This window comes from Poecilia latipinna, unplaced genomic scaffold, assembly GCF_001443285.1.
Source record: "Poecilia latipinna isolate Pla-1442-1.1 unplaced genomic scaffold, P_latipinna-1.0 Scaffold3380, whole genome shotgun sequence".
NCBI lineage: Eukaryota > Metazoa > Chordata > Actinopteri > Cyprinodontiformes > Poeciliidae > Poecilia > Poecilia latipinna.
Window position 1 is genome coordinate 8,627 of NW_015115996.1, and position 14,285 is coordinate 22,911.

General features: G+C 35.8%; 1 protein-coding gene across 1 annotated transcript in view; it reads left to right on the forward strand.

Moving 5' to 3' along the window:
* Positions 1 to 1,696: 1,696 nt before the first annotated feature.
* LOC106940833 (transient receptor potential cation channel subfamily M member 2-like) overlaps positions 1,697 to 14,285 on the forward strand; it is a gene marked incomplete at its 5' end in the record, with an annotated part of 21,995 nt that continues 9,406 nt past the window's right edge. The window contains 12 exons of the mRNA XM_015023671.1: positions 1,697 to 1,877; positions 1,952 to 2,115; positions 2,198 to 2,384; positions 3,330 to 3,391; positions 3,472 to 3,684; positions 4,148 to 4,159; positions 6,578 to 6,680; positions 7,730 to 7,851; positions 9,435 to 9,797; positions 12,320 to 12,436; positions 12,518 to 12,647; positions 12,719 to 12,864. Of these exons, the coding sequence (XP_014879157.1) occupies positions 1,697 to 1,877; positions 1,952 to 2,115; positions 2,198 to 2,384; positions 3,330 to 3,391; positions 3,472 to 3,684; positions 4,148 to 4,159; positions 6,578 to 6,680; positions 7,730 to 7,851; positions 9,435 to 9,797; positions 12,320 to 12,436; positions 12,518 to 12,647; positions 12,719 to 12,864 (1,800 nt within the window). The remainder of the gene's footprint in view (positions 1,878 to 1,951; positions 2,116 to 2,197; positions 2,385 to 3,329; positions 3,392 to 3,471; positions 3,685 to 4,147; positions 4,160 to 6,577; positions 6,681 to 7,729; positions 7,852 to 9,434; positions 9,798 to 12,319; positions 12,437 to 12,517; positions 12,648 to 12,718; positions 12,865 to 14,285) is intronic.

Sequence of the window (14,285 nt, forward strand, 5' to 3'; positions counted from 1 at the left end):
ACTGCAGATAAATGATTCAAATCTTTGCTGAGATTGTTCACAACGTCCTCCGCTTCTGTGCACTTACTCCAAATTGTTAACCTTTTGACTTACTCTCCAAAGATGGCGCCGGCTACAGACAAGTCAGCACCTTATATAAATGTTCTGACAGGTCTCCATACGTTGTCAAATTACTCACATTTCTCTTTTTGGAGATATCTTATGCGTTCCAGGGGTAAAGTCATCAGCATTTGTCTGATCTATTGCTTGTTATTTGGTCTTGTTTTCATCCAGAAAAGAGCAATCAGTTTTCTAGCTTGTAGTAGACACATACCAATCAGGAGCTGTTCACATCTGGTAAACAAAGTATTTTTGGAATACAAACCTAGTATTAAAAAAAACAGGTCTTGAGCAATATTCTTCAAGACAACATGTTCTATAATTTGTTTTATTGTTTTTGAAAACGTGTTAATTTCCCTTCATTCCCAGATACAGTGAAATTGTGTCCCTTTTTCTTCTAGACATCTTGTGCATGTGTCTGGTATATGAGGATTAAGTCAATTTAAATTGACTGGTGTAATATATATTTGCATTAACCATTTGTACTGCAGTAACCCCACCCATCACAATAGTGACCTTGAAATTTATTTCCCTTTTTATAGACTCCAAAAAGCTTATGATTAAATATTCAGTTAATGCTCAGCAAGTACTGAAAGACTGGAGTGTTTGAATCATACTTATGCAGTATCATAAGTATGATACTGTATGTAAATTGTCACATGACCAGAGCTTGGTTCCACCGAGAGGTAGGCTGCCTCAAACCTTCCAAAGAAGAGGCTAGCAATGTATGTTTAAACATACGACAAAGATTTTTGGTGCACATCATACACCTTTGCATTTACAAAAATTACTTTGGTGTTTGAGCAGAATGTGTAAACATGTTGACTGTCACAATAGTGACCAGTGGGACAATACATTGTGCCTATGTATGCTTATTTAAATACATACCATATTCTTTAAATTCCAAACTTCCTCCTTGTGTAGGATTTTTTTTTAAAATTTGAGTGAGTTTCTATGTTAAACTTAGGTGATGTGTCAGACACAGCATACAACAATGTAGTTATTCCTCAAAATGAGAAAGACTGAGTCCTTACTGATTTTGATTGTGATGGCTGAGACATGGACAAAACATTTAAACCTCACCAGTCTTTAGGGAGCTTCGACTATTGTTCTTTGCAGTACTCCTCGAGTTCCACCAGGTTTGATGGCATTCATCTTTCCCTTTAACCTGAGTAGTTTGTCAGTTTCTTCTCCTGCTACATATGCTATCCGACACTGACAGCATGAGTCTGCCACCTCCATTCTTCACTGCAGGGACGGCATTGGGCTGGTGATGAGCCGTGCATAGCATCATGTCCATAAATAGGACATAAATACCTAAAAAGTGATTTCTTGGTTTTCTATTTTTATTACATTTACAAAAACCCTAAAACTTTTTTTCACATTGTCATAATGGGATATTTATGTGTACAATGAGAAGGAAAAATATGACTTTGTCATGGTACTGTAATATAACAAAATATGGAAAAAGTGAATGCTTTCTAGATCCACTATATGAAAATGCATGTTTCTGTTAATTGGGTATAAATACTTTTATAAGCCACTGTAAATATATGCCTGTACATTCTGATGTCACTTCTTGTTTGCTCATTTCCAGTATGTACGAGTATTCACAGACACCAAACCTGAAGTTCTCTACGAGTTACTGACAACACAGTGGGAACTTCCACGTCCCAATCTGCTCATCTCAGTGACTGGAGGAGCCAAGAACTTCTACCTGAAGTCCAACCTGAAGAAGGCTTTTCACAGAGGACTTATCAAAGTTGCTCAGACTACAGGTGAGTATAAAAATAAAGACGGGTGTGATAAATATCAGCCAGAAACACACACAGTGATACTTCATCCTTTGTAGGAGCATGGATCATTACTGGCGGTACCAACGCTGGTGTGATGAGACATGTGGGACAGGCTGTGAGGGACTACGCCCTGAGTAACACCAAGCAGAGGGAAATAGTGGCTATTGGAGTGGCACCATGGAGAGTAATTCACAACAGAGATAAATTAGTAAATGAAGAAGTAAGTTCAACACAAGCTTCACATTATTCCTGTGAATAGATTTGTATGTTTCCTTCATACTTTTCATTGCGTTTGTCTGCAGGGTTGCTTCCCGGCTCAATATGTGATTGACAAACAAGGTCAGGGTAATATGGCCTGTCTGGATGACAATCATTCCCACTTCCTGCTGGTTGATGATGGGACCAGTGACAAAAATGCCTATGGTGCAGAGATCCCACTGCGCACACAACTAGAGCAATACATCTCAGACCAAACTCTTGGAAACAAAGGTTTAAAGGAGATTAATCTTCATTATTAAGTTAAAAAACAATCAAAAGTAAGGAGAACTGCAAGCAATCCATGTGTAGTTCACTCTTTGGTTTTTCCTTTCATAACAAAATTGCAAAAAAGTTGTTTTCTTAAAAATCCACAGCGTTTCATTTTTGGTTCAGCTATTTACATCCAAAATTAAATATAGGATTGTTGGTTTTATATGTAGCAGCACATGTGGGAAATCACCAATATGTTTACTGAATATTATTACACCTCATTATGGTAAATAATTACTCGGAATAATAGAACAACTTTGCTCAAAGTAAGCTCATCAAATATATTGACTCCCTCTAAGTAAAACAAATTTATGGTGAGTCAGAGTGGCAGAAAAGGGTTTTCCTAAAACTGGAGAATTTTTTAAAATAATAAACTGAGTTCACATTTAGCATGCAAAGAACAATGGAAGAGGATTAGGGCCACTGGAAAAAAAAATAAAACAATTCTGACGTTAATCTCAGAAGTGAGAATTCTGACTTTTATCTCAGAATTTTTTTCTTTTTTCCAGTGGCCCTAATCCTCTTCCGTAAAGAACAGATGACAGCTTGTCTTTGCTTAAGTCATTAAAAATAATTGTAAAAAGGTATACTTTTTTGCAACTGTCATTCTTCTAATTTAGTTTGAAAAAGAACAAAAACAAAGCAAACATATGAAACAAACAAACAAACAAACAAAAAAAAACCCACACCCAATTTTTATTGTTTTTTTTCTAGTTTTATTTTGTAACGGAAAAACCAAAGAGAGAACGAGACATGGATTCCTGACCTAGCTTGTTTGCTCCTGGCCCCTCCACATACAATCTCCACCTCTCATCCTGTCAGCCTCCTCCTGCTTGGTCTTTTTCACAGTTGAATAACGGTAAACTGAATAACCGCAAATAATTGTTTTAATTTTTTACCCTCCAGCGACTACTATAAAGACCCCAGTGGTTTGTGTGGCATTGGACGGGGGATATGGTACACTCAAAGTGAGTCAACAGGTTCCTAAATCTTCTTTCAATCTTTTGAGTTTCTAGTAAACTGACCTCTCGTCTTTGTCTCCTCTCAGACCGTCCACCAAGCTATTACTAAGGGGATACCATGTGTGATCCTGGAGGGCTCTGGGAGGATAGCGGATGTTATCGCTCGTGTGTTTAAACAGAGGAACACATCGACGACCGACATCGACGACTTCAACGACCTCATCGACAAGCAGATGAATAAATTTTTAGAAGAGTACAAAAAATTTGATCAAGTCAAGAAGAAAGACTGCAACATAAAGGTTAGTGAAGTGATGATGGTCCAGTCCATGATATGTGGTGGTACACTGTGGTGCTTTTCATACTGACCATTCTTAGGGTTGCCACCTTTCAGAAATCAAAATAAGGGACGCCCACCACGGTGTGTCACCCTACTCTCATGGAGTGGGATACCCGCTGTAGTGATAGACTTTATTTTATGGCAGAGTTTCTTGTCTAAGTGATCCATAAAGCTTCATGCATAGATGTCAGTTAGACCTCTATGCATGAATACACTGATTGTAGTCCAATCAGTGTATACCTGAAACACCTTTAATTAAGAAAGTAAAAAAAGTATTTGGTAAACTACTCAAGTACTGAGTAATTGATCATAACACCCGATTTAATATTCAATGTATCCTAAGACAGCCAAAAGTATAAAAGTTATATGAACAATCTGGTACTGTAAAGAATATTACTAAAATATTTATAGAAATAAGGAGATAGGCTTGGAGGCTGGTTCTAGACCAAATTTACCACAAGGGTAGTCACTGTTTTTTCATGACAACACTTAAAAAAGAATGAACCTAAAACAGAGCAATATTTCATCATTTGAAATATCAAGTGAGCCAAAGAACCACATCTGTCTACAGGTTGCAGACCCCTGGCAGATGGAAAGTGTAATCATATCTCCATACTGCAGCTAAAACTGCAGCACTACAATTTTTAATTCATTGTTAAAGTAAAATTGTGAAGGTTAAATAAATCCACCACTGAGTATTAATATAAGACATTTTTTTAGTAAAATTTCTTTGCTACCTCGTTGACTCCCATCTAGAACCGCCCCTGGGCTGCAGGTCTGGTGCATTAATAATGTATTAAATGACCACTGAACACTGAATTCATAACATATATCAGCATTTCAACACAAAACATACATAAAGCCCTAACAAACCTTTTAAAGTAGGAAATATATTTTCCTGTTAATCTATTAGTATGATTTGTTATTTAAATAACCACTTATATTATTTTGTCTGATATTATTATACATTAAGCAAATAAGCAAATAACCAAAAAAATGTAGTCTACTAAAAGCAATAAGAAACTTAATCATAGCAAAATGTTCTGTACCACATCAGCCTCAGGAGATGATTGAGGGATGAAACGCTGATGTCTGGTTCTTTAGGTTCTGACGAGTCTGCAGTTCCTCTCCTGATCCATTCTGTCTGGTATCATACAGCACACCGCGCCAGGACGAACAGATTTGTTTTAATTGCCTGTATTCATCCTAACTAACATTATCAGCCTGGGATTTGTGTCTTCCCTCTCACGTCTGTATCTTTACGAGAGGTTTTGCTTCTAAGGACGGTGGCGTATCGGGTAGAAGATGTTTTAAAAAGATGTGGGTTGATTGCAGCTCACCACTGCTGCGTAGTGTCTCTAGTTTTTTATTATTTTTTTTATTTTAATCATCAGTATCAATTATGGTTTTCAGGTCTCTGTTGGCTGTTAAAATTTGTTTTGGTTTGTTAAATAACAAGCACATGAATGTTTAATCACGGTGTTTTTCATTGTGTTTTTATTGCAAAAATATAGTCAGCAGTTCGACTGGTTATCTGTCTCACTGAGACATTTTCAACCTGCACAATTTGTGGAACATGCAGCAAATATAATCTGAGCCACCTTTTGGCTTTAGACTCAGAGCATCCAGATGTAGCGGTGCTCTGTGTGATGGCATTAGGTTGTCCTGCTGCTCAAAATTCTCATTGCCGGAGGACATCTGTCATTTATTTAGTTATTATATTTTTTAAAAGCTTCCAAATATTTGACCAGTCGTGATTTTTGTCATGTCTATGCATCCTCGGCATACTTGTATCTTGTGTGTTTTGCACTTGCGATAAGCGGGTGTGTCTGAAATATGTTTTGATCACCTATGTCAGACTGACTTGCTCCTTGCTCCAGGATGGTTTTCTGGTTTGTGGTGGCTGTTAATGTTCTGATTTAAGTAACGTGGCACAGTATTTAAGATTAGTCTTGGGGTTTTTTGTTTTGGTTTAATTGCATAAATATTTTCAGCAGGATGGCAAACATAAGAAGAAACAGTAAAAAATAACTGAGCAGAAATAAAATAGAAACAAGACTGATCTAATAAAGACAAAGGAGCACAAAGTACCGAAACTATAATAACTAAAAAAGGACTAGACACAAGAAATAATCCTAACTAGAATCACTAAAATTGAACTGAAATAAAGGAGACAGGAATAAGACAGATCTAACCAAATATAATTATAAACCTAGAATCAAAAGTAAATAATTCTCTAACCCGAGATCCTGACAAATATTTGACAAGCAACGTCTTCTGTCACTGAATATATACCTCCTGCTCGCCACAGTGACCACAGACATTTTTGTGTACCGGTTTGCACCTACTTTTCAAACGTGCTAAGTATAGACACAACAATCAGAATCTGGCTGTGGTTTATTAAATCACATTGTGGGTGCTTAGTCATTACATTTGCCATTTCAGTATTTTCCACTTTCTGGTGATCAGCATAGGTTTAGCATATTCATGAAGACAGACATCCTAAATATATTGTGCCTGATATTCTCATTTTGCTGATGCAATCCTGTTTTGTATGGTTTGTAGATCAGGTTTTCACATGCTTTCCAGTTTGCACCTGTCTTTGTACAAGCAAACCTTTTGAAGATCAGACCCTTAGTGTATGCTACCTACCAATTATTTACTTTGGCATTTTTGAAAAAATAAATAATTTTACATCTTCTACTTGAAATTCAACCTGATGTACTGGATTTATTGATGTAGTAAATCATTTGATGTGATATATTTCAATATATTTCTACTTTAATGTTGTGGTCTGAAAGTAAACTTCCTAAAACAGCACTGTGGGTCTAGACATCTTTCTGCTCTTTTTCTAGATTCAGGAGATCGTCCAAAAGCCTGAATTACTGACAATATTCAGAGCAGGCAAGGATGAACTGGGGGTGTTGGATGTGGCAATCCTTGATGCACTTTTCAAAGGTAACTATGGTTCCTTGCAAAATTATATAAAACGTTATGCTACAACTGCAGACCACAGTGTATTTTATTGTTATTTTATGAGTTAGACCAACACAAAGTAGTTAGAATGTAATTTATACGATTTTTAAATTACATTTTCAAATAGAAATTAGAAAAGTGTGGAAAGTATTCTTATTTACCCCTTTACTCAAATATACCAAAAGAGCACTCACTGCAATTACCTGATCTTTTAAGTCATCTAATTTTTATGTCCACGTGTGCAATTTAACCTCAGTATAAATCTAACTGCTCTGTGAAGGCCACGAGTGTTTATTAGAGAACAGTAGAGATTTAGGTACTGTTTCACTCTTTCATCTTTCTCTGTACTTCTGAGCTCCTCCCTACTTCTGGCTAACTACACTGTTTTGTTCACAAGTAAAACATTTAACTTGGCATTTTCTCCCAAAGCGGACATATTTTACTTTGCCACTGTGTCTCACTTTCTGTCTCACTCATAACATCTTCAAATTCCTGCGCAGCTCAGACCAAATTAAACTTCATGTCTGTCTTGGTCAGTCAGAGATGCAGTCCCAGGGACTTGCTAGCGGTCTGTGAGGCCCTTTGATAATAAAGTGTTCTAATAGTTTTTTACATTATCCAACCCAATTTTCCATCAGATCAATTCCCAAAATAGATCCGATGTTTTTTGGACCTAATGTGTGTTGCTCATAGAAGCTCCATGCACTAAAACAGTGTGAGTCCACACCACTGATGCTCATATTATGATGATTGATCTATCTGAAATGCTTTCTCTCAAGTTTCTATTGGTAAGTTTCCTTCTGTGTAACATCAGGCAATAATCCAGCTTACTAAACTATTTCTTGACATTTACTGTCTTCTCATCTAAACACCAACTTTTATCAATGAGTTTTCTGCTTTTTTGGCCATAACTATGTCACTACTTCATGTTGCTAAACTGTGTTTGTAATAATGGCTATTTGTCTTAAAAAAGTTCATGTGTAGTAGATATCTTTAGGATGCTTAACTGTCAGTGTATATTCTATCATCAGCTTCAAAGACTAGTGAATCACAAGAAGATAACTCCTGGAAGAAGCAACTGAAGCTGGCGATTGACTGGAACAGAGTCAATTCAGCTGAGACTGAGATTTTCACTGAGGATAGACAGTGGACGGTGGGTATATTTCAGAGGAGTTCTGAGGTGAAGAAATAATCATCAGGATTTAGATTTTCTTTGAAACCTTATTTAAAATGACTGCAATCAAAGCACACAGTATCTAAATATTTTCAAGCAAACCAAATAAGTCAATAATTTGTAAAAAGGAAGGTCAATATGGAGTCAGAATAAATAGATCAACAGCATTATGACTTTTCACACCATAGGTTATAAAATCCTATTTAAAAATGTTGAAAAATGTGTGAATCAAGCAGTAGCACACAGGGACATGGACAGATAGACACTAGGTAGTGCTAGAGCACCTGATCTCTTTCCTCTGGATAAAAAGGTGCCTTTCTTAAAATGTTTTATTTATTTATATTTTCATTTTACTTTGTATAGTGTGTGACCCAAGGTAGCATTTCTGGATTTAAAAACCTATACCAGGTAACACTATCCCATATTTTGTCACATCCCCCCCACACACTCACCTACACTTGCCTTTTCGTGCCAAGGCAGTCCTAGCCTGTTGTCCTGGGTGAACCACCCCACTGGCGCCCCCTCCCCCTGGACCTTATAGCCAATGGTGCCAAGGGATGGAGGAGAGAGAACATAAATAAGGATCAGCCAGTGACTGTGCTTGTCCCACCCACTGACGCTGATTGACAATATGAAATAAATCAACTATAGGGGAAAAACACCATTGCTGATTTACAAAAAAAAAAAAAAAAACATTGCAAAAAGGACAATTTGAATATAATCACGAAAAATAATTCAGTTAAAGTTATTTTACTAAGCACATTTTTAAAAGAGAATAAAAAATATTTCACAATAATGAGCTTATAATTATTTATTTATTTATTTATTTTATTTATTTCGAACAGACAGAAAAAACAATCAAGAAAAAAAGAAAAACAAAATAAAATAGAATGAAACAAACTTAAGAAATAAAATGCAAATTATTTTGCTCATGTGAAATGCAAATTTTATATTTTCTGTTCGAAAAGGAGCAGGTAAAAGATATAATATCTTATAATGTCCTGCCCCTTTCCTACTTGTCAATTTATTATCAATTAACTTTCAGAACATCAAAAAGAGACAACTTGTTTCCATTTTACATGATGTTTAACTATGTACAATTATTTTAAATACTATTTATATCATCAATTGCATCATAGACCATTAAACAGTCATCTTATATAGCATATTTTGAAATGAGCTCTGTTTTAATCAGTTTTTTAAATTGGTTTACATTTGTACTTTTTTTTTAACTCATCATTCAATCCATTTCAGACATTTACTCCACACACAGATAACAAAAACTCTTCCTGGTTGTTCTAATATGTTGTTTTTTAAAATATCCTTCACCTCTTAAATTATAACCACCCTCTCTGTCACCAAACATTTCCTGTATATTGGGTGTAAGTTTCTGATTTCTGACCTTCAATATGCATTGTGAAGTTTTAAATATTACATATTTATTCAGCTATTTAAACAAATTATTGTCACATTACATATTCATGTTATTTATTCAAGTAAATACCTCTTCAAACTGGCTGGTTTGCCACCAACCTAATAAGATTCTTCTTTTTTTACTTCAGTCCAGCGACCTCCACTGGGCCATGACTTCAGCCCTGGTTGGCAACAAGCCTGATTTTGTAAGTCTTCTCCTGGAGTACGGTGTGTGTCTGGAGGACTTCCTGGATGAAGCCACTCTTTGTGAGCTCTACCAAAAGCTGCCCAACTGCTTTTTCCTGTACAAGCTGTTTAAGAGGGTGGAACCTAAAGAAAAATACAGGAGGAAGGAATTGCACAAGGAGGGTTTCAGAGACATTAAAGAAAAAATCTCTCCGACTCATGTCTCTGATGAAGTGCGCCACCTGATGGGAAAATTCACAAAGCACATCTATCCTCCAGGCCCCAAGGATAAGAGACAAACTATTTGGATAGAAGACATACCGTATGTGAGTATTCTGAACTTTATTAAGTTATTATTAATCTTACAACTAGAAGTAACTTATTTTTTGTAAAATGACATAACTCTACAGACACCTCTGCTGTAATACCTTGTACAACTGCTTTCTGCCAGTAAAACATCACTTGGTCTCCTCCTGTAACATTTAAGGCAGTAATCACATATAGAGGAATCTTAGATCATTACATTTTGCAGGATCCTGGCTCATTTGTGTTATTTTCTCTCTAGCCCACAGTTTTCTGCAGATTAAATTAGATGCAACTTTCAAAATGAAATATTTTGTGTCTATTTATATTTGATGCCAACTAAAAAGCTACAACTATGAAAAAAACAAAAAACAAAAACAAAACAAAAAAACATGCTATCAGGTCTGAGTCTGATACACTGTTCCCATTTAGATGGTTGAGATTACAGCTGTGGCATTCTGGGTAAGCCCAACATAAAGACAAACATGAACACTGAGAGTTGTTTCTGTATGTGGTCCAGGTGCCACACACGGTAACTGTTTTTTTTTTTTTTTTTTTTTTTTGTAATTTCTTAACAGTATTCCTGAGAAGGCCTTTATATTGACAAATATATTTAGGCAGTGCAACTTAATATGTTTCATACATTTCGAATGATGCTACAAGGGACAGGGGCGCTGCCAGGAATCTTGGGCCCCGTGAAAAAAAAAAATAATTGGGCCCCCCATCACGCAGCTCCTGTTACAATTTCTTGAATCTGTCTGACCCATCAAAAGTGTCACAATTATAGAGGCTTGCAACTGCCTTGCTTCATTGGTCCAATACTGAGAACAAGTACAATATTTACTGCTCATAAATTTTACATGCAAGAGTAAAATTCAGTATGCACACAGTCTGCATACAGTACGCAAGTAGGTTGCATACATTTGTTCTATTACTTTTAGATTACTGAAATATCTCTACCAACAAGCAACAGTCAAAAGCAACATGCAACTACACATAAAGCAATCCAGATTTTTCAAATAATCTCACAAATAATCAATTACTGGTAAAGAGGAGAAACGAATACTAATCATTTTTGACCTTTTATACTTCTTTATGATTTTTTACTAATGGTGGTGCCTCCAATAAACAAAATAAAAAAGAAAGAGCTATTTTGTTTTAAAAATGTTTTAAACTCATAAAATTAGGACACAAACCAGACAAATTTTACATCAGAAAAGAAGAATTTGATGTGTGTAAAAGTGTAAAGTATGCCCGACTTTCACACTTTACATTTTATTTTATGGCTGTGTATTTTGTAACTTATAACATTGGATTTAATATGTAAAAATTATGTAGTCAGACAGCCAAATGTTATTTAGTTATGTGCAAATTCTGGTGTTTTAAAGACTAATACCAAAAGATTTATACAAATAAGGAGTTAGGTTTCAGTATTTCCCCCAGGGGCTATGCCTTGAGGAGGAGGGGCAATTATTAGGGATACGCAGATTGATCGGCTCCGATTTCCTTATTTTGGGTGATCAACCATTGGTCAATGCTTATATATGAAACCGATCTTATCCGCCAATCTTTTCTACCACCCCAGGTCTTTGAGAGATTGCTGTTTTAACAGTAGTCAGACTACTATTGCTACTGTTTAGCCATATTTAGGACAGAAATAAATCGGTCTAAGTTAAAATCAGTCAGGATTTTTAAATATCAGTGGCCAGAAAACTACAGTTGGTGCACCCCTACTTTTATTAACAGCAGTCAGTCTGTAGATCAGTTGAGTAATGACCACTGATACAAAAATAATTCATTTAATAGCTATTGAAGAAATTATTTACCTGTTATCATTTTTTTAATATAATAAAATTTCATTCTTTCATAGCTGGGAGCACAACATAGCTCTCCATTATTTACATTGTACGATTTTGGATTCATTGCTGAATGCCAGTTTTTGTTATGTCATATATTTGTTTATTTTAAGTAAATTGTTGACTTTCACCTGCTTGCCTTCTCTCTGCATTGGGTCCTGGAATTCATTTTATGACTATGGCTTGCTCCACATGGCACAGCACAGTGTAATTTCAGTTTGGTAGGTCTAAAAAAATGAAATGGCTGTAGAAGAAGAAAATTTACATTCCCAATGGAAACAGAGTAATGAATTACTAAAAAATTCAGCTTAGATTAAAAAAAAGAATTCAGCTGAAATTACAGGAATTTTTAGTTGTAAAAATGTATTTACTCAGATTTTAAATGACACAGCAAGAACAGCCCACACCCCATCCCGGTGAATCTTCATCCAGTTTTGAAGATCCCCATCCAAACTTCAGTTACAAACAATTTCTACTAACATAGAAAGTTTTTACCTCCTATTTATGGGGCATTGTGGGATTAATTCCAATTTTTCAAAATGTCATTGTTTGTTTCTTTATTCAGTATTTCATCAACACATTTTTTTTATTTCTTTGACCTTCATGAAATCAGTGAGTCTACAATCACTTCCATTTTTATACAGAGTGTATCTGACTAGTTAACCCAAAAGTCCAATCCTTTTTTTAAGGGATATAAACCTGAAACTCAGAGGGACGATGAAGCCAAGAGGATTGCAGGCAGAGACCTTTTCCTTTGGGCAGTTGTCCAGAACAACAAGGAACTGTCTAAAATTGCCTGGGATCAGGTGATTAAAAACTCCTGCACATGTTTAAAGAAAGTGTCTACAAAATGGTTAATGCATGTAACTCTGCATTTCTGTGCTCAGTGTGGAGACTGCATATCTGCTGCTCTGGCTGCCAGTAAGATCCTGAAGAAAATGGCTGAGGAGTCAATTGATGCAGACGAGCCTCAGGAAATGCTGGAGCTCGCCAGTCACTTTGAAGATCGTGCGATTGGTATGAGACAGAGGTAAAGAGAACATTTACAGACTGAGCTGGGATTTATTGACCTGCCTGTGTGTCCTTAGGTGTGTTCAGCAATTGCTACAAGAATGATGAGGAGCGAGCCCAGAAGCTGCTGGTTCGAATCTCACGCCTTTGGGGCAAGACGACGTGCCTGAGGCTGGCACTGGAGGCCGATAATAAAAAATTTGTGGCTGAGTTAGGTGTTCAGGTGAAGCAGATTTTTATTTAGATTTTATAATTCAGGACATATTAACTGTATGGACACTTCAAACAAAAGGAAGTTACTTTTTCTATTCTCATTTTCTTTTGTTAAAACAACAAACCTTAATTTATTGTGTTGAAATTTTATAGGTATCACTTTATTTGAGACTGATGTGACAACACCTGTCATGAACATGAAGGAGTCTTCAAGAATGTTTGACTGTTGTCATTTAGTATCATTCAGTGAATAATAATATTTCTTTTTTTAAAAGATTTTATTGACTCTAGTGCCCTTTATTTGATAGTTAATTGACAGGAAAGCGGGTAATGAGAGAAGGGGGAAGGTCAAAGGTCGCCAAGGCCAGGAATCACGACAGCTGCGTCAAGGACTAAGGCCTCCATATGTGGTGCCACCACAGCACACCCCAAATAATAATATTTTAAAGTATGCAAAGTTGACTCTTTTAATTGACATTAATATAAGTTTTAATGCAACTTTGCACAAAAGTGTAACTGTTTAGCAAATAATGCTATGTCAACACTTTGAATACAAATTGTATTAAAAGTATCTTTATTTACCGAAAGACACTTTATGACAACAGTCATAGACATTCTTGAAGACTCTTTCATGTTCATAACAGATGTTATGTCATGTTTATGACACTGTAATGTCAGTCCTATGCACACCCCTTCAAATAAAGTGTTACCATTTTATGTTACAGCCCAACACAAAGTAGTGCTTAAATGGGAAGAAAAAGGATAATGACACCTGATCTTGATTTTTTTTAAATTTTTTTTACATATAATAATCTGAAAAGCACTTGCAATTGAATGCAACCCACTGTATACTAATGCATTCTAATGACCCTAGATAAAATCCAGTCTAAATAAGTTTCTTTAAGAGTCACTTAATTAGTAAACAGAGTCAACCTGTGTGTAATCTGAACACTGGAAACTAATGGCAGAAGGTATTCTTGTGACACCAATACTTAACCTTCTTGCTTATGTGCAAATTTGCATGTGTTTAAACTAACACTGCACCTCACCCTGAATTAATCATTTTCACCTAGAAACACAGTGATGGGAACATCCTGCTGTGGGTTAGTTTTATTTTTATTATTTTTTTTAATTGACAGGAAAATAATAGGGAGATGGATAGAACATAATTCAGGAAAATCTTTGAAAAAGTCCTGATACTGGTGTGGAGGTCCACCTGTACGGAGCCCCTTAAGGGATATTAAAGGAAAAAAAAAAAAAAAAAAAGAAATTAATAACTTTTTATCTACCTAAAATTTTAAGAATAGATAGTTTGTGTCATCAATGTGGAAAATTTTGAAAAAAGGAAATGAATATAATTACTTTTGCATGGGACTACCATCCATCCATCCATCCATCCATCCATCCATCCATCCATCCATCCATCCATCC